This window comes from Mytilus californianus, unplaced genomic scaffold, assembly GCF_021869535.1.
Source record: "Mytilus californianus isolate M0D057914Y unplaced genomic scaffold, xbMytCali1.0.p SCAF_1, whole genome shotgun sequence".
Lineage (NCBI taxonomy): Eukaryota > Metazoa > Mollusca > Bivalvia > Mytilida > Mytilidae > Mytilus > Mytilus californianus.
This window is the reverse complement of record NW_026262581.1, coordinates 31337222-31358885: the sequence shown is the minus strand read 5'-3', so window position 1 is coordinate 31358885 and position 21664 is coordinate 31337222. Positions and strand designations below refer to the sequence as shown.

The 21664-nt window shown below is 33.3% G+C and overlaps 1 protein-coding gene and 1 long non-coding RNA gene across 10 annotated transcripts in view; one reads left to right on the top strand and one right to left on the bottom strand.

Annotated features, from left to right (window-relative positions):
- Positions 1 to 11617, top strand: part of LOC127701490 (uncharacterized) — a 106148-nt gene extending 94531 nt beyond the window's left edge. The window contains exon 2 of the long non-coding RNA XR_007982063.1: positions 11401 to 11617. This is a non-coding gene — a long non-coding RNA (uncharacterized LOC127701490). The remainder of the gene's footprint in view (positions 1 to 11400) is intronic.
- The window catches only part of LOC127701000 (plexin-A2-like), a 233481-nt gene that overhangs the window by 94741 nt on the left and 117076 nt on the right, over positions 1 to 21664 (bottom strand). For all 9 annotated transcript variants that reach the window (XM_052204765.1, XM_052204785.1, XM_052204793.1 and 6 more), the window contains 4 exons: positions 12603 to 12690; positions 6027 to 6143; positions 3874 to 3969; positions 1907 to 1985 (listed from right to left, as the gene is read on the bottom strand). In XM_052204765.1, coding sequence (XP_052060725.1) covers positions 1907 to 1985; positions 3874 to 3969; positions 6027 to 6143; positions 12603 to 12690 — 380 coding nt within the window. The remainder of the gene's footprint in view (positions 1 to 1906; positions 1986 to 3873; positions 3970 to 6026; positions 6144 to 12602; positions 12691 to 21664) is intronic.

Here is a 21664-nt window from a genome sequence, read left to right as displayed (position 1 = left end):
AGTAGCCTAAACCTTTATCTGGTAAAAAAATATGCTAAATTGAAATTAATGTTTAAATCTGGTGAGGAAAAAATCTGTTCCCATTAACATGTATGTTGCCTATCAACATGACCCCTTCTCAAACTATTAAGTTTTAAAAAAAAACATCAGAAACAATAAAAAAAAAAGAAAAGAAAATCTCATTTAAGAGTGCAAATAACTCCCATATGGAATCAAATCAAAATGTCAACATACTGGCACTTTGGAATAACTTGTATCATGATCATTCTTGCAGTTAACTCATTAGCCTGTCAACGCTGAGGTTGGGAGTTTGAAACCCCCACATGGCAGCTGCCCTCCATCTTAATTGACTAGGATTGTCAGTTTTCCTACCAAAAGCAGTGGCTTCATCCACCAATTAACATTCCCAGCCACGAAATAGCACAATAGTGTTGAAAGTGGCATTAAACACCAATCAATTAATCTTGCTGTTAACAGTTTCTGTCTATCTTAAATAATAGATTAAACCGAAAAAGCTACACTGTTGAAAAAGGAGTCAATTCGTCCTTTTTCTGTTCTAGCAAGACAGAAACAGAATAACATTTTATACAGTTTAAAGTTTTAAAGGGATTAGAACAGTTGACAAGATAGTTCACAACTATTGAAATGAAGGGAGCAGGGCATGTCTGTCTAGTTCAGAACCTTTGTGCTCTAGAAAGTCCACACCATATGACACCTAATAATATTTATGCTTTAGGGGTACTCCGGTAGGTGTCTTAACTATTTTTGAGATATCAAACCATTTATTACATGTACATGAGAGGGGGACATGCCAATTAGTAAGGTCCTATGATGCTTTAGAAATGTCTTGCAAGCTAGAAATATAACAAGTAGTTTCAGATGGCATCATTAATGTATACTCCAATTCAGGTCATTAGATGTTGCATAAATAAACTGTTGACACAGAGATATGTCTCGCCTTTTTGTAGTTTTGATAGTATAATACAAATATTGAATCTAAATGGCAATATTTAAACAGGTAAACTATGAAAAACATTCAAAGTCAGTGAACCATGACTGAAGGTACAGAGCAAAAAAAACCTCTGTGGAAATGAGATTATATTTAAAACTGCAAACCAAATACCATTGACCATATTGCAGTGTTTCCCTTTAAACTAACCTAATATATAGCAGACTTTACGGTATTGGTTTTTCTTGTTGTTGAAGGCAGTACAGTGGCGTATAATTGCTCACGTCCACTTCATTTGAACTCTGGTTGATAGTTGTCTCATTGACCAGCATACCAAATCTACTTATTTTTATATAGCAGGTGTCTGACAGCTCCCAAAAGCCAATATATGTTACAACTCATCACTGGCTAGCTGCTGACAGAATCTTATTTTAGAAATCATGACAACAGTAGAGTAAAAGTTTTGTGGATTTTGAATAACAATTCTGTTGAATTTTAAAATATTTATATATAAATTGAAAGTTTCTTATGTGCATAATTAGACCTGCTTAAATGTGCATTTGGTATAATAAAATTGAGAATGGAAACAGGGAATGTGTCTAAGAGACAACAAGCTGACCAAAGATAGGAAAACACTCCATGGTCACCAATGGGTCTTCAACACAGCGTGACATGGTTTTTCTCTGTTCAGTGTATTGTTCTTTCTGTGGTTTGTTACTTTGCCTATGCAGGATTATCAGACAAATGAAAAGTTTCAGTTGATCAAATCTATGTGAGGTAAAATTCTTACCATTATGTCTTAATTGTGAAACTAGAGGAAAAAAAATCTTCTCCAAAAGAAATTCCCACTTTTCAGTATCACCCTGTTTTGTACTTTAAGCATCCTGGCCATAAGTTTGTTTAATCAAAGAAAAAAATAAGAACTTTTGGTGGAGACATGAAGCCAACCTTACTTACCCTCTAAAGCAACACTATTGTCCAGTTTTGTTTCATTATATTTCAAGTACAATTTGTTGTCAGTGGACCCACTGGGAACCTGAAAATAGTGAAAAGAAATTCTTTAAATGAATATGATGAAGAATAACAATTTCAACAATATTTTGTGAACATCATAATTTAATTAATTTGGTCAAAATCATTAAAATTGATGACATTAGTACCAGTATATATATTATAATATAAAATTTAAATTCCAGAAAAGCATTTAGTCTGGAAATTTGGCTGAACCAGTGTTAGAATTCAAATTAAAAACTGGATATCACAACCAAATTTTAAGAATATATTGTTTATAGAGCCTGTTTATTTAGATAGGATAAATGTAAACGCATTGATCCTTTGAATAAACTTATTCTCAACGGTTATCAATTTAACACAGTAGTAAATTCTATAAATATTGTTTTTATCGGTACTAAGATTGATTTTGCTATTGAAAAATTTAACATAACTAAATATACACGTAGGAGTACTCCTGATCCTTCATCTTTTTCATACTGTTTACTTATATTTTGGCATTGCAAAAGGTCATGCATTTCTCAGACAGTTTATGACGTTGTTGCACTAATCTATTGGATGTGTACTGATTGATTCTTTAGTCTGGGAGAACATGATTTATTTATTTGTTGTAATTGGCTTTGCACTAGCTTTCAGTAACTGCAAGCACTCTTGTATCAGTTATTTGTATCTATTCTTTTTGTGTCTATGCTTTTGAGATACTCAAAAGCAACACTAGCTAAAATTGACATTTCAGGAACTATTTCGTCATATAGGTGGTCAAATTTTTCTCAAATTTTCATGGTACATGTAGATAGATTTTTTCCATCTGATAATTTCTACAATAAACATTTTTTACATAGGTCAACAGCCAAATCTGCCAAATCTGCTAAAAATAGACATTTCAAGGGCAATAACTCCAAATTTGGTAATTTGAATTTTCTGCAAATTTCAGGGTTGATAGAAATTGAACTGCTGATAATTTTTATCCATTTAAATTTTTTCTTTAGTTTTTGAGACAGAGTCAAACCTGTATTAATTAGCAGTCATTCATAATAAGCATAAAAATGACAACAATTTACATGAACCTTTGGTCCAAGTGAGCTAAAATTTCTTATCATAACAGGTGCAGACTGCCTCTGAAAAAACCGTTGTTGATCATCAGTAAGGTTGGCAAAAAAGTGTATGTGTCCATAAGCCCCACTTGCACTATCAATCTTTGTTCATTTAACTGTGAAATCAGGGGCAAAACCTTAATGTGGAATATAAAGTAGCAAGAAGGTGTCCATAGTACACAGATGCCCCACTTGCACTATTATTTTCTATGTTCAGTGGACCATGAAATTGGGGTCAAAACTATAATTTGGCATCATAATTAGAAAGATCATGTCATAGGGAACATGTGTACTAAGTTTCAAGTTGATTGGACTTCAACTTCATCAAAAACTACCTTGACCAAAAACTTTACCTGAAGTGGGACGGACGGACGAACAGACGAACGAATGAACGTACTCACAGAACAAAAAATATATTGCCCGTAGGTGGGGCATAAAAAGTTCACATAATAATGTACATGTGGTCTGAAATTCAAGTTGATTTCACCACAAATCATAGAAAACTACCTTTCCTAACAATTCAACCAAAGAATGTACTAGTTTCACATTATCACATTTCCATGCTTACAGAAAATGGAATTTGGCATATAATTTAAAAAGTTGACATCATATTTGCATGTGACCTTTTACTTAGTTTCCAGTTGATGTGATGATCTAATATCTAAATGGTAACTACATAGCCAAAAATTCTACACTGATACAAGATAGACAAAAGGGACAGAGGAAACACAATTCTCCCCTACAATTGAAGGCTGGGCATAAAATTGACATGTATAAATATTTAAGTAAAGATATATACTATTTATTTATTCGACTCACCTTAACTTTTTCACAAACAACATGTTCATCCTTAAAGTCTTTAACATTATATGAGTCCATTCCAACTACACACTTCAGCATATCTTTGCTTGCACCCTTTAAATAATTTTGTACAGATGTATTTATAAAATATGAAAATTATGATCAACATGAAAACCAATATGTACAGATTACACTACTGCCTTAAATGCATACATAATATTAACTTATCTATGGCAATTTTGAAATCTTTTTAAATCTAGCAAAGATATATTTACAAATACATGCAGTAAAAGGAGGCATTTTTTATGTTAAAAATTCTAGATAAATATTTATAAACAAATGGATAGTTGTCCTTTTTTCCCCCTTGAAAACTTATATAACCTAGCCAACTGACAAAAGATTATCCCTAATTGATTAGAAGTTGATAGATATAAGAAGGCATATTTCTGGACCATAAAACAAAACTGAACCAAAACCATTTATGTACTGTATTTAATGTAAATACTGGAGCTAAATGCAAAATCTCGGGAATTCACAGGGAACTATAATCATGATATTTATTTGGAAATACATATGATTGAAAATATGGAAATGTTTAGAATATTCTTTAAAACTGAGAAAATATCAAGGAACCATTTTATGTTTAGTGACATGAAATATTTCCTCATTTGAAAAAACAGAACAGATTGCATTTAATCATTTTGCATTAAAATTGTACAAAGTGCCCACTAAAATGTTTTTCTTTTAGAAAATATTGATGTGCAATTGCTTTCATCAAATATGTTAAGCCACTTATTTACAAAGTCTGTTTTGCACAATGATTGTTAAAGTGTAACCCAAAAACATGACATGGTTTTTGTGCATTAGCATGTATCCACATTTTAAAAAGCATGATGTAGATTCTAATTAACCATTCTGGATTTATTCTGTTTTTATTTTTTTCCATCAATTTTTGTGGATGGAGAAAAAAAAATCTAAATGAAGGAACCTAATTTCAAGGTTTTATCATTAAGTTCCTATTTTTAAAAGTAACTTCAGATTTGTATTTCATTGACTATTAAAAGCTAGTGTTTTACACTCCTATCCACAAGAATTCCAAGGAAAATGTCATCTCACAAAAGTAAATGAATCCAAAGTATTGTGAATAAGTACAACTTAGAATATTCTCTGTGAGCTGGCTTTTATAAGGCACATAAGAAATATTCACTGAAAACAATTATAAAACTGTTATAGTCTTGTCTGTAAAAAAATATGTAGAATGCACTAAACATGTTTCATGTGGACATAGCAGCAACTTAAGGGCACTAACTTGGAATGCATCATTTCAAATTGGGGAACAGCTAGACAAGCCATATTTTTTCTGAATTAAAAAAAGGGGCGAAAATAACCATTGGGCAATCAAAAACTGCAAGTGGAAGAAAAACAGACAATACCTGGTAATGATGGACAAAATGAAAAACCAGTCCACAGAACAGAATACTATAATATACAAAGACATACCAACCCACCACAAAATTGGTGGTGATGGTGGTTAAATCAGGAACTCCAGAAGGTTAAGCAGGAATTGATGCTACAAATGGAAATATCCTTGTTATCTGTGACTCAGATATTTCATGAAGGCCAATCCAATCATAATAGAATCCATAAAACTTTCAAAAGAATGACTTAAACTTTACCATTTGGAGCCCTTGGTTCAATAGCAACCCTCTTTCAATAAAGTCATGATAGTAGACATATGCCCTTGAATGGTTTATAGTCAGAAGTCTCAGTCTGGCAAACAGCAATTAACCTTGATCTCATTGTCATAGTTCATATTATTTACTAAAGTGACAATTAATCTTTTGCATTTGACTCAATTTATCCCTTTATTACTTGAAGATGAGTTATAAATCAACTATACATAAGCCTATGGAATGACTGTACAGTGAGTATATCTGCCTGACATGAATACCTCGACTTTGACCTCTTTGACTGTTCAATGATCAATGTAAAGTTTTTGTGTTTAGCTAAGTTTCTCCTTTACTATGACTAACAGGTCTACTTTTATAGTTTTTGGTTAATTGTACCATTGTAAGGCATAAATACAAGCTATCATCAAAATCAAATCTGGTAAATACATGCAGACTACAATTTTACAGAGATTATACCATCTAATGTAAAAATATACTTACAAAAACCTCTGTACCTGCTATCCCTACACTTATATCTTCAGTATCATCTTTTCCATTGGAATTTTTCTGATGGATCAGTACTTTAGTACTTGTTATCCTTGGACATTTGTCTGTTTCCTTCAAGAAATTTACATAACATTTTATGAAACATTTATAGCCAAGATATTTTTGATTTTTTATACATCACAATCTTAATAAATTACAGCAATTCCAATTGCATTAATACTAAAAAAAAATTAAATTCATTCTTTTTTCATAAATCTTGACGATGGTTTACTCTTTTAAATTGTTTCACATTTTGTCATGTCAAGGCCTTTGATAGATGCCTATATGGTATGGGTTTTTCTCATTGTTGAAGGCCTTACAATGAGTACATTGACCTATAGTTGCTACATTTATGCTGTTTGGATTCTGGTGGATAATTGTTTCATTGGCAATCATACCACATCTCCTTATCTTTAAATTTTTATTTATATAAAAAGAAATGGCTAAGTTTATGATTTGGTATGGGAAACATCTAAAATCATTTATAATAATAATAGATAAAAAATTTAAATAGCAAGTGCACAATTGCATGTCCTATGGAAGAATCTATGCAATATACTAGATTATGGAGTGTGTGTCCGAGCGAGAACTTCTCTATGTTCATTACTTTAGGAATATATATCAAAAAGTAGTTTTTCACATTCAGCCCCATTCTTCTATTTAGTCAGAAGTCAGTCGCTACCCTGATATACCCTATCTTTTGTTTTATTTTTCGGGTAATTTATGACGGATAGCGTTTGACGTCTTTAGCCGATATGTTTTATCATATTCACATAATTCAATTCATTGTGTGCTGGTTCATATTCTGGACGCCAGTCTTTGCTCCTTTCTAATAAAATCCACATAACAAAAAACAAATATGAAGCTTAGAAATGGAAAAATATTAAATACTAAACTCGTTCAAAGGGTATCTACACGTCTCAATCTTCAAAATCGCTTATCTAAAAATACTACCATCGCTAACATTTTTAACAATAAAAATCATGGTTACCCTTCTTTTGATAAGTGTCATGCCAAAAAATGACTTACATGTCCCCGTCTTTCCACCAACAATATGGTAAGGTCTACGTTTAATGGTCGCACATTTTCTTTAAATTTTGAAACTGATATAACTTGAAAAACAAACAGTATTATTTATTTACTCACATGAAACAAACCGGGGTGCGGTATTCAGTACGTAGGTGAAACTGGACGATATTTATCTAAACGCACGCAAGAACACCTGTATCGTTTTAAAAGACCCAATAAATTCAAAAGTATCATTTATCAACATCTTAAAAAGCACAATCATCCTATTAAATATTTAACAGTTCAACCTTTAGAAGTAGTAAATAAGCAGCCTGGTGAATCTCATTCAAAGTTTGTACGATCACGGAAAATAATTGAATTAAATTGGATTAAAAAATTACAGACAGTCTACACTCTCGGTCTAAATGATAATATCATGGGAATTGGTAATATATCAAGAACCGATTCTGTTAACATTTTGGATATAGTTTCTAAAACTGTTCGTAAAAACCGTTCTCATGGGCGTAGAAAAAATCGCAATCAAAGAATATTTCGGACTAATTTCTATTTCAAAAAACAACGGCAGACATTATCTATTAACCAAGCTCTGTTCTTTACCTATAAATAAATTAAATAAAATTTTAGAGGATTGTTAAGAAAATTTGTGTTTAATTATAGCCAAGTCTGTAAAGATGTAAATATCAGTGAAAATACACCTCCGTCATGTAATTGTAGTAATTATACTTATACACCAATACACTTATGGCCCCATTTCCCATGTTATAACAGGAGACCTTAACATCGTTCGCGACCGAGAGTTAAAATCGTTCCTCAGTAAAGGACCTAAATATCTTCCCCCGTCAATTATTAATTGGAATGAGTGTCGTAATATCATCCACAACTCACTTCGTGCTTACTGTTTGAAATGGATAAAACAGGAAAAAGCTGACAAAAAATCTTTGGACACTTTTTTTAATTCAGTAATGAAGATAGTTGATATACGTATACAACATTTTAAAGAACATTTTACTCTTAACAACAACCATAAAAATCCTATTTCTCAGGAATTTGTTTTTGTCCCGGCTAATAAAGCTGCTAATAATATCATTATAGTTTGACGTAAATTTTACATAGAGGTTCTGCAAAAGGAAATCACGAATTCACCAACATTCCAACTGACTTCATTTTCAGAAAACGATATCTGTAACAAACATAAACTATTAGCTACTTCTTTACAAGCAGAACCAAATACAATGAAAGTCCCAACTATGTACTGGCTTCCGAAGCTACACAAATCACCTTACAAATATAGATTTATTTCGTCTTCAAGTCATTGTTCCACTACTGAATTGTCTATTCTACTTACTAGTACACTTGGTACAATCAAAAACCTGATAATAAATTGTTCAAATAAGGCCTTTGAAAATAGTGGAATTAACTACTTTTGGAGTGTCAAAAACTCGTTGGAAATACTTGATAAATTGCATGCATATATTGGTGATTTTGAAACTGTTCAAAGTTTTGATTTTTCTACCCTATATACCACTTTGCCTCATATTCTTATTAAGAAAAAATTCACACACCTAATTAAATGGGCATTTAAAAAGTCGGAATGCAAATACATATGTTCAAACTCTTTTAGGCCATTTTTTAGTAGCAACAAACAAAAGAGCTATGTCAATTGGACATGCTTTGATACTATATCTGCCCTTGAATTTTTACTTCGTCAAGTTATCGGAATTCCAATGGGGACTAACTGTGCACCACTTATTGCGGACCTGTTTTTGTATTGTTATGAGTTACAATTTATCACTAAAATCAGCAAAGACCCATCGAAACAACATCTGATACAAAAATTTAACAACACTTTTAGATATTTGGATGATATATTGGCTCTCAATAATGACGACTTCAGTATGTATACTAAAGAAATTTATCCTGTTGAACTTACTTTAAATAAAGCTAATACTAACAATGACCACTGTCCTTTCCTCGATCTTGATATTTATATCATGAACGGGAAGTTTAATACAAAAATCTATGATAAAAGAGATGATTTTTCATTTCCTATCATTAATTATCCATTTTTAGATGATGATGTTCCCTTGTCACCATCTTATGTATTACTGAAAAATTATTACACCAGGGTTTTCGATATCATAAACTAGTCAAAACATTTACTAAATTTTATCATCGGTATAAGGACATCATTCGTAAATATAACTCAACATGCAGACATCTTATACATTCAGGTATTTCACATCCAATCTTTTATGGTAATATTCTTTACAAAGCACAAAAATGTCAGTATTCACCTCAAAAGCTAACAAAACCTTTAAACAGACTTATTAAGAAGGGATATAATTACGATACTGTTGTCAGGTCATTAAAGATTGCATATTTTGGCTTTAATATTGATTCACTTATAGGGTCTTTGCATCGGAATTAAACACATTTATTTAAAAAAAAACAGTTGTTGGCATGATACAGGTTATGTTCTTCTCATATATTTTATGATGGTATGATACTAAACCCCTATATAACGGGAGGGATTGTACTTGATTTTCATATGATGAAGACATAATCTTTCAATCAGTTTAATAGAGGTCTGGAGCTGGCATGTCAGTAACTGCTAGTAGTCCTTTGTTCATTTATGTATTATTGTCATTTTGTTTATTTTCTTTTGTTTCCTATTCTGACATCGGACTCGGACTTCTCTTAAACTGAGTTTTACTGTGCGTACTGTTGTACGTTTGTTTTTTCTACATTGGCTAGAGGTATAGGGGGAGGGTTGAGATCTCAAAAAACATGTTTAACCCCGACCCATTTTTGCGCCTGTCCCAAGTCAGGAGCCTCTGGCCTTTGTTAGTCTTGTATCATTTTTAATTTTAGTTTCTTGTGTATAATTTGGAGTTTAGTATGACGTCCATTATCACTGAACTAGTATACATATTTGTTTAGGGGCCAGCTGAAGGACACCTCTGGGAGCGGGAGTTTCTTGCTGCATTGAAGACCCATTGGTGGCCTTCGGCTGTTGTCTGCTCTATGGTCGGGTTGTTGTCTCTTTGACACATTCCCCATTTCCATTCTCAATTTTAAGTTTGATTGAATTCTGTCTTGACCTGCTTCCAAGGTTTTGCAAATTACCATTTTTCTAGCCACAGCTTGATGGTGTCAGGCAAACACAAGAATGGAAACAATGTGTAAGAATAGTCTTCAAAGGGAAATTAGTCTTTATACTGAGGAGTTAATTGGCATTTTAGTCATGTTGACCTATGATTAGATCATATCTTGCTGGTCATCATTGCTTTGTCAACTTCTTGTCTGTCTTGTTTGATTTTCTTTGATTTATCATAAATTTTTCAATTGGTTTTCTTGTTTGAACTGTTTTACATCTTGTCATGTTGGGGCCTTTCATAGCTTACTATATTGTATGGCTTTTGCTCACTTTGTTGAAGGCTATAGGGTGACCTTTAGATGCTTACTTCCACTTCATTTGATCTCTGGTGGCTTGTTTATGCCTCCAATTCAGGCAATCATACCACTTTTGCTTACTTTTCATATTTTTCTCTATATATATTATCATTTTTAAGGTTTAAGCCAAAATATAAAAATAATGTAAAGGCTTCTGTGTCTTGCCTGCAATTACTGCTGTCAGTGTAAGAGTGTAATGTTGACTGCCAAAAACTAAGTCCATTTATTAGATATAATACAGGGTGGGAATCAAACTTCAGATGCTAATTCTTTATCAAGAGATAGCTTCTGTCCAAGTTTCCTAACAATCTTGTAGGCTTAAAAAAGTTATGCATGTCTACAAAATTTAAATAACAACAAACTATGTAAATATCAATTGTAAAAAATTCCTTCTATCATTAAAATACTGAAAAGAAAAAAATATATCAAAATTTGCTCTGGATACTGTATTTTCATCATGGTGGTAATGAATGTGCAAGTTTTGAAAAATTCTATGAAAGTTATTGATGTCCAAAAAACTTTAACCTTTCTATGTATCAAAATGTTAAATGCCAAAAATTAAGCTAATTTTTCAGTCATATAATTCAAGATTTTGACTTGAATGCTGTCTTTTGATCATGAAAAATCTTCTGTCCATGTTATAATTTTCCATGAAGGATTGACACAGTCATGATGTCTTAAAAAAATCTTTAACAACATACTTAACAAAAATGTAGACAATGATGACAAAGAAATGTAGGATCGATTTGTCTGGCTCAACAATGGACTTATCTTGCTGTTTAAAGTGTATCCCTCTAGCATGGACAATAAAATGCTCCGCTGGGAGCAGCTTGATACGACCGCAGAGGTCGAACCCTGAACAGTTGGGGCAAGTATGGACACAACATTCAAGCTTGATACAGCACTGAATTTGGATTGTTATTAAATATTTGACACAGTATAGGTTTCTGACACAGAATGAATGTGGTCAAAGAACTTAAAAAATTTTAATTTACCTATTCAAACCATATCATTATTATTTGCTTTTATATATAAATCAGAAATAACCAATTTCAAATGGAAAATTTTAAAGAAAAAAAAGGAAAAAAAGGAAAAAAAAATCCCCCCCCTAATTTTTTGAACCCCCTTATGATTCATCACCCCAAACTCAATCCTAGCCTTCCCTTTGTGGTATGTTACCTTGCAGTACAATTTCAGAGAGATCCATACACTTGAACACAAGTTATTGTCTGGAAACTAGAAAAATGCTTGTTTTTTTGGCCCCTAATTCCTAAAATTTTGAGGCAATTACCCTCCAAATCAATCCCAGCCTTCCCTTTGTGGTATGGTACCTTGCAGTACAATTTCAGAGAGATCCATACACTTGAACACAAGTTATTGTCTGGAAACTAGAAAAATGCTTATTTTTGGCCCCTTTTTGGCCCCTTATTCCTAAACGTTTTGGGCAATTACCCCCAAACTCAATTCCAGCTTTTCCTTTGTGATATGGAACCTTGTAGTACAATTTCAGAAAGATCCATACACTTACACACAAGTGATGGTCATGAAACTAGAAAAATGCTTGATTTTTGCCCCTTTTTTGGCTACTAATTCCTAAAATTTTGAGGCAATTACCCCCAAAATCAATCCCAGCATTCCCTTTGTGATATGGAACCTTGTGGTACAATGTCAGAGAGATCCATACACTAACACACAAGTTATGTCTGGAAGTTACAAAAATGCTTATTTTTGGCCCCTTTTTGGCCCCTAATTACTTAACAGTTGGTACCATAACCCCCAAAATCAATCCCAACCTTCCTTTTGTGGTATTAAACCTTATGGTAAAATTTCATAGAGATCCATTCACTTAAACTAAAGTTAGAGTGCGAAAACTAATGTGTCTTCGGACGACAACAACGACGCCGCCAACGTCATACCAATATACGACCGCAAAATTTTTTTGCGGTCGTATAAAAGGTTATTACAGAATAATCATGATAAACGCATAAATGAAACAAAGGCCATTTAAATGAAAATTTGTAATGCAATATTTGGTGATACAAAACTTACATTTACATATTTTTGACACTGTGTTGTACTCCTTTTACATGTTTTCAGACACCAACTGCACTGTCCCCCAGTTACACATGAATTACAGCTGTCAAATAAATTGCATGAACATATTGAAATAAAATCAAGTAAAATAAATTTCACAACTTTCATAAGGGCTTCATATATAATATGTGTCTTATTAACCTTGAACAACAGACAAAAGTATCACACATGACTTGTCGTCTCAGAATCAAGACCACTGTGGTGATTTCATTGTTTGCACAACAAAAGAAAAATAATGTCAAATCATCAGCTGATTAACTATTGTTTTAAAAGTTATCAACCAATCAGAATGTAGTGTATGCTATGGTAAATATGATCCAGAATACTTCAGATTCTGACATAGCAAACTAGAAGAATGTGGTCAAGATGCATGAAGTTTGGTGAGCAAATTTAGACTCACCTGAATCAGTATCATTTGTCATCATATACGACATATATTAATTTAATTTAGACCACAGATAATAAAATATCTAGCAAATATGCTGAATATCTTATAAATCATAGAAGATAGCTCATAAACTCACTTATATATCTTATAAAGTTTATGAGATATCTTATATAAAATTTTCCTTAAAAATAATTTTATAAAGTTGGATATAAGATATCTTATTACTTTTTTTCAAATAAAACATTTTATATAATAGATCAACCTGAGACTACTATAACACATGTGTTATAGTAGTCTCAGGATCAACATATACAAATTTCCAAGTCTTAAACATGAGAAAATCTAATCTTCTAAAATTACAAAAGAGAGGCGACAGATACCAGAGGGACATTCAAACTCATAAGTAATAAACTGACAACGCCATGACTAAAAAAGAAAAAGCTAGGATATCTTATCAGTTATACAAGATATCTCATAAGTACATAAGATATTGTTTAGATGAAACTCAATTGACCTTATTTAGGTAAAGTATGTCAACTAAAATGAACTAGTAGCTTTGTAAATGCACTTCTTATCATTATTCATGTTAAGTTTGGAAAGATCAAGTATTTCAGATAATTGGAAGATAGAAATTATTCTGGCAGCAATCAATCTGAACTTATTACAAAAAGTTATCATAGAGAACATATATATAGTTAAGATCCATTTATTACACCTTGTGATCCGTTTATTTGGCAATCGCCAATGGCAGTCAGCAGGGTTTAAGAACATTTGTTGTTCGACCTGTTAGTCAAATGCGTTTTGTTAAAATATACTTTTTCACTTTTTTGGTTTTTTGGAAAATGTTGTTTGTGCTGTATTTAGACCCCTCTAACAAGAAATTTGTTTTGCATGCACACGTATAAAAATTGCGGTTTTTATCCAACACAATCATAGGTTTGAACGTTGTTTTCAATTTAGACTTGTATATAACTAAAGGTATATTTTATATATAAACCTTTAGTTAGCATAACAAAAAGTGTTCATAACACATATAGTATAATTACCTAATGACAACAGGGTACATCACATTGTTCAACATTAATAGTATATTTCCCAGAAGAAAACACAAATAACAGTTTAGTGCATTATGTATGAAACTGTCCCTTTATTAATATAAACTGTTAACACAGAGATATGTCTTGCCTTTTTGTACTTTTGATAATGCAAATGTTGAAATTAAAATAGCAATACTTTAACATGTAAGTTATGCAAATATTCAAAGTCAATGAACCATGACTGAAGGTACATGGGAAAACAATCTCCATGGAAATGAGGTTTGTCAATGCTAATACAACTGCATACCAAATACCATAGACTTATCACAAGTCGTTCCCTTTCAACAAACCTAAACACAAACATTGACTTGTAATTAAACTATGTAAAAGTTTCAAAGTCAATGAACCATGATGAGGGGGTGGGGCTTTATAATCTCCATGGAAACGAGACTTGCAAATGCCACTGATCTAATCACAAACTAATACATGTAAACTAAGCAAACGTTTCAAAGTCAATAGACCATGACTGAGGGGGCTGGACCAAATATTCTCCATGGAAATGAGATGTGATAATGCTTATACAATTGCATACCAATTAACATTGGCCTACCACTAATGGTTCCCCTTGAAATCACCTAATCACAAACTAATATATATAAACTAAGCAAAAGTTTCAAAGTCAATAGACCATGACTGCGGGGGCAGGACCAAATATTCTCCATGGAAATGAGATATGCCAATGCCAGGCCTCTACAATAACTTTTTTTTCAACTTGCCCAATATGTACCAAAACTTACTTGTCTGAATGGAATTGCAACTTGTCCAAAAAAAAAAAAAAAACCTTTATATTAACCTTTTTTGCATTTTAGGTTGATTCAATGAACTAAATAAATTAAAACAGTAGAACAGAATTTGATTTATATCTCTTGATATCCTTTTCATAAATATGAGTCAAGAACAACTGAATCTAGTCATGTCTAGTCACAGGACTTAGGTTCTAGTTTTCATCAATGCCAAAGCAGGCACAGTCTGGTAGGCCTGTCAGTCTACACTCATTTGGTTTGTATCCTGGTCTTTTAAGTTGATAAAATATTGATTATTATGATTAATGCCTTACTACAATCAGCTTTGATTTTGATATATTAAAATGTTTATTCAAACACAATCATGCAAATATTGTTTTGTCTAAATATGATCAAATATGATTTTATGAATTTTATGGTCATTTTTATTTTAAAAATACTTTTGTTAAATAAAATTTATCATATATTTATTATAAAGCAACAGAATAAGGTAGGAAAACTAGGTACTGGTTTGCCTTGGTCCCTGAAATGTCTCCAACGGTGCCGAACTGTCTATTAAACATGGAGCCTATTCTTTTCCCTGAAGGTGCCAAACTGTCTTGTTACCTTATCTACAAAGTTTTTAAATTATGGATGCAAGTAAACATGTTAAATTAATATTTGTTTTTATCTTCTTTTCTTGTTTTTTGTTTATTACTTTGATCATCAAAGTTGGATTTAATTTATTTTCTACAGAAAAATTTTACTTGTCCCGTCGGACAAGCTTGATATGGCTTCTACTTGTCCGACCTTTTTTTCCTCTGGTACTGGACAATCGGACAAGGGTTATTGTCGAGCCCTGAATACTTATACAACTGCATACCAAATATCATTGACTTACCACTAGTGGTTCCCCTTGAACTGACCTAATCACAAACTAATACATGTGAACTAAGCAAAAGTTTTAAAGTCAATAGACCATGACTGAGAAAGCGGAGCCAAATAATCTCCATGGAAATGAGTTATACCAATGCTAATACAACTGCATGCCAAATATCATTGACTTACCACTAGTGGTTCCCCTTGAACTGACCTAATCACAAACTAATACATGTAAACTAAGCAAAAGTTTTAAAGTCAATAGACCATGACTGGGGGGGCGAAGCCAAATAATCTCCATGGAAATGAGATATGCCAATGCTAATACAACTGCATGCCAAATATCATTGACTTACCACTAGTGATTCTCCTTGAACTGACCTAATCACAAACTAATACATGTAAACTAAGCAAAAGTTTTAAAGTCAATAGACCATGACTGAGGGGACGGAGCCATATAATCTCCATGGAAATGAGATATGCCAATGCTTATACAACTGCATGCCAAATATCATTGACTTACCACTAGCAGTTCTCCATAAACTGACCTAATCACAAACCAATACATGTAAACTAAGCAAAAGTTTCAAAGTCAATAGACCATGACTGAGGGGGCAGGGCCAAATAATCTCCATGGAAATGAGATGTGCCAGTGCTAATACAACTGCATACCAAATATCATTGACCAACCACTAGTGGTTCACCTTAAACTAGACCTAATCACAAACTAATACATTGTTGACGCTGACGCCGCCGGAAACAGCATACCTATGTCTCGCATTTTGACTCCATCAAGACGAGACAAAAAGCAAAACAGGTCCATAACAGACTAACATGGCATTGATAAAGGGCCATTATGAATAAACAGGGCTATTATAAATGAACAGGGCCATTACGAATAATCAAGGCTATTATGGATTTTCAGTTGTAATGAATTCAAATACATTTTTGGAGAAAAGAAACATCAAGAAATTGAAAGTTCCCAAGAATCCCCACTTATCTTATTTGACCCAGTTGTCAAGTTAATAATTACGTCATAATACATTCCATGATGTCTATCAATTTATTAAATTTTTAGTTTTAAAATCCAGAATGAAATCTTATATATTTTGTATATCATAAATTGCTTTGAATAGGACAACAATAAAACTATATTTACATTTACATATGTTATTCCATCATATCTGACTTTAAAAGTTTATTTTAATATTGCATTTGGTATAATTATAAATATACAATTTCTCCACAAAAAAACTGATTTGGCTTGGTTAAATATATTACATATTGACATGTATAGTTTGGTTAATAAAAGTGTTAAGAAATGGGTGTTTTCAAATTGACCCTGATCTTTGTCCTCGGTCAGTAATAATAGCCTCAGAGGCTGTAGTGTTCTTTGGTGCTGCCTCATGCCATTACAGGCATCTTGACCATTATAACAGACCTTGGACACATAACAGGGCCATTATGAAAACACACATTAGTTAATAATATATAGTAATGTGTTCTTATAATAGCATAATTACTAAATGACATAAACAAATGAGTGTACACAAACTCAAACATTACCTAAAAAAATAAATTGCTTCGCCGAGCGCAGCTAGATACGACCGCAGAGGTCCAACCCTGAACAGATGGGGCAAAAATAGACACAATATTCGCGCTTGAAACAGGTCTGAATTTGGATTGTAATTAATTGAATATTTGACACATAATAGGTTTCCGTCTCAGAATAACTGTAGTCAAAGAACTTAGAATTGGTTATATGATTTGAATTTATATTCAATTTTTTTGCTTTTGTGCAATACACTATGCTGTTGCGAATTGCCCCCCCCCCCCCCCCCCCCAAAAAAAAAACAACAATTTTTACCCCACTTAAAAAAAAAAACATTTGAAGAAATTTTCATTTTATTCTCTGAAATCTGAAATGAGAAAAAATTGTCCCCCCCCCCCCCCCCGCCTCACAATTTCTTTTTAACCCCCCCCCCCCCTCAATTTTTAGTTACAACAATGACGACGACGATGACGTGATACCATTACAAAAACAGGCTATATGAGGCACGGGTTTAGTTAAAATTACTTCATTTAAGGAGAACAATCATCACACAGTCACGTCTCAGTCATTACAGCTGAAAGGACGTGCTTAGTCAGCTCCTCTTTACCTGCTATCTACGATGTTGGTTACTGATAGATGGCTCAACGACTTACTACTTTTGATGACAGAAACCAATCCAACACTGTACAGTCTACATTGTGGTCTATGTATATACCCGTGTCAGCATACACTCCAAAACCCATTATGGATTAGGGAGTGTTATGCCGACTGACGTCCGAGGACCTGTATCTTAGGTGTTAGATAATGGACCGCCATTGCACTTTCTTGTGACATTGGTCCTGATAATGCTTTCTGTCATCGTTATAATTATGTCCAACACTCATCGACCAGTACTCCATCATCATGGTAAGTGGGCTGCACAACTGACCAACCTGGCTCTGAAAGCAGCCGTTGTGAAGGAAGTAAACTAACCAAAGTAGTCAACAAACAAAAAGATCTTTCCAAAACCAAAATGGCGGCCGTCCTTTTCAACTTTTCCAGCATTTTGTCAACAAAATATTTAAATGCTCACCAAACGCCTTCGGGCACTGAGCCGACCGTGCAAGGGCTTAACAGCCAGTCAAGGTTGTTAAAAACCACCCAGATAGATAGATTTAAGGAGATCCAGAAAATTTCAGGATCTCCATATTTCAATTTCAGGACATACTGAAATATTTCCGGACCTTCATAATTCAATTTTAGGATATCCTGAAATCAAATTATGGAGGTCCTGAATTCAAAATTATGGAGATCCTGAAACACTTCAAGAGTTCCTTAAATACATATATTTTGACAAAATCCGTGCCTCACATAAAACTACATCAGCATATATCTATCTCTTCTCAAAGTTTTTTCTAGTAAACAATTATTAACTTTAATTACACTAACACATTCAGATTAACCCTCCTTCTGAGTGAGTTTGAAGCTGGGATATATCATTATAGAAAAATGTTGTTAACATACATGAGATAAGTTATAGTTTATTGGTGAACATCAACCAGTAGACATTTACTTAGGGGACGACCATTTGATATTCTGGGGGGGGGCCAGGAGGATTTGTTTTTGATCGGTTATTTATTTTTGTAAACTAAGAGGACAGATTATCTATTTTCTGCACTGTTGAAGCAAGATTTTTCATTTTCATTAAAGCAAGGGACTGATTATTTATTTTCACAACTATATTTATAATATTTGAAAACATACAATTTTTAAATTCATTTTTTATTTTAAATAATACATGAATAGTCCAATCATTATGTACCATTTAATCAGAATTAATCATCATCATCTGTAGAAATGAATCTTTTGAATTCCCAACTGCATATACATGTATTGCATACATACAAGATATTAAAGTTTGGCTGTAATTAGTGTCTTTTAAAAGTATTGCAAATCATTTATGCCGAGCGGAGCGAGGCTAACAAAAATTTGAAGGGTTTTGGAGCCGCTGAAGGCCCCAAGTTGCTATAGAACTAATGATGCAAAATGTGTTTCCCATACCCTTTCTTAATCTGAAAATGAAAGTTCTGTTTTAATCATTTTTTGACAATATTTTGGTCTCAAAGCAACATGTATAGATTCAGTGTAAGACTTAAGTTTTAAGGAACAACATCAAAAGACAAAGATAAAGCAAAAATTTAATTCACATAGTTAAGTTTGTGGCTGCTGTTTTTTTTTAAACTCTTGATCAAGTTAATAACAAAATTACTAAATTACAAAAGGAATGCAACACTAACAGAATACAGAAGGGCAATCAATGAACAAAAGACAAATAAATAAGAAACATTGATCCCGTAAAATCAGGAGCTACGTCTGAGGGAGAACAGAACTTGCTTCTTGCAAGACACTTGCCGTGAAAACAATTTGATATGAAGACAAGCTTTTGGTTTTGAAATTTCCTACATGAGGCATTTGCCTGAATGTAGTTACTGCCATATGTAATAAAAGTGAGTTAAGTGTTCCTGAGACAATATACCTCAAGTTAAATGAAACCCATTTTTCAGACATTTCAAGAATTTTAAATAATATTTATACTTTTATTATTCAAAGATTTGGGAAGTGATTCCCGATTTTTTTTGAAAAAAAAGTTGAATTTTATGAAGAATCTGGTGCAATCTCATGCTCTCAAATAGACCTGCCGAGTTATTTATTTTTAATACATTGCAAGTCAGGTTATTTATTTTCAAACTACCACAGAACAAACCATTTATTTTTGTGATTATCAAGGCTGAGTTATTTATTTTCAAAATCCTCCTGGCCCCCCCCCCCCCCCCCCAGAATATCAAATGGTCGTCCCCTTATCAGTAATATGTATAAAAAAAATAAATGTTGAAATTATCATTTCAAAATCATGCAAAACTGTTTATAACAAGAAATGATTGTAACAGGATGCTGTTACGAAGTCTCCCAAACGAAGCTCCCATAATTCGTAATTCCAAGGGTCGCCTGACATTGGGCAAAGTCCAGTGAAAATTGGTTTGGTTCAGTAAAGTTATATGCATAAGTGATGCCTGGGGACTAACCCTGTATATCATTCAAATCATCTTGGCATGACAAACCAGAATATATATGGTTTAGGGGTGGGGATCTCGACCATTTACAAGATAATAGAACATTGGGGGTGGGGGGAACCCCTGGGGACTGACCCTATACGTCATTCAAATGTTCAAGACATGATGAACAGGAATAAATATGGTTTAGGGGTGGGGATCTCAACCATTTACAAGATATTAGAACTTTCTCAAATGGCAGGGGGTCAGGATGACCCCTGGGGACTTACCCTGTATATCATTCAAACTATCTTCGCATGACAAACCAGAATATATATAGTTTATGGGTGGGGATCTCGACCATTTACAAGATACTAGAACATTGGGGGTGGGGGGAACCCCTGGGGACTGACCCTATACGTCATTCAAATGTTCGAGACATGACGAACAGGAATATATATCGTTTAGGGGTGGGGATCTCAACCATTTACAAGATATTAGAACTTTCTCAAATGGCAGGGGGTCGGGATGACCCCTGGGGACTAACCCTGTATATCATTCAAACCATCTTCGCATGACAAACCAGAATATATATGGTTAAGGGGTGGGGATCTTGACCACTTCCAAGATATTAGAACTTTCTTAAATGGCACGGGTTGGGGTGACCCCTTGGGACTAACCCTATATTTAATTTGATGTGCTTTATCATGAGAAACCGGAATATATATGGTTTAGGGGTGGGGATCTTGACCATTTACAAGATATTAGAACTTTCTCAAATGGCAGGGGGTCGGGATGACCCCTGGGGACTAACCCTGTATATCATTCAAACTATCTTAGCATGACAAACCAGAATATATATGGTTTAGGGGTGGGGATCTTGACCACTTACAGGATATTAGAACTTTCTTAAATGGCAGGGGACGGGGATGACCCCTGGCGACTAACCCTGTAATTCATTTAATGTGCTTTATCATTTTGAACATTTTCAATAAAAAAAATTGTTTCTATCACAAACGGTTTTCAATTTATAATCATTTGAAAATTTTAAAAAATAAAATCCCATAGGGTTCTATAGTAAAACCCTCCTTTCTTTTTGCCCCTCAAAGTACCCCTTTATAAACCCCATTGCACAAACAAAACCCTGATTGCACCACTAGACATGTTAGTCTAACATATTGTGAAACCCTAAGTTAATCTGACAAGCGGTTTTGGAGAACGGGTGCGGACAAGTTCAAATTTAAAAGCGGCGGAAGAGGAAGAAGAAGAAGAAGAAGAGCGGCGGAAGAGGAAGAAGAAGAAGAAGAAGAAGAACTGAGCAAAAACAATAAGTCTTCCCAAACTTCGTCT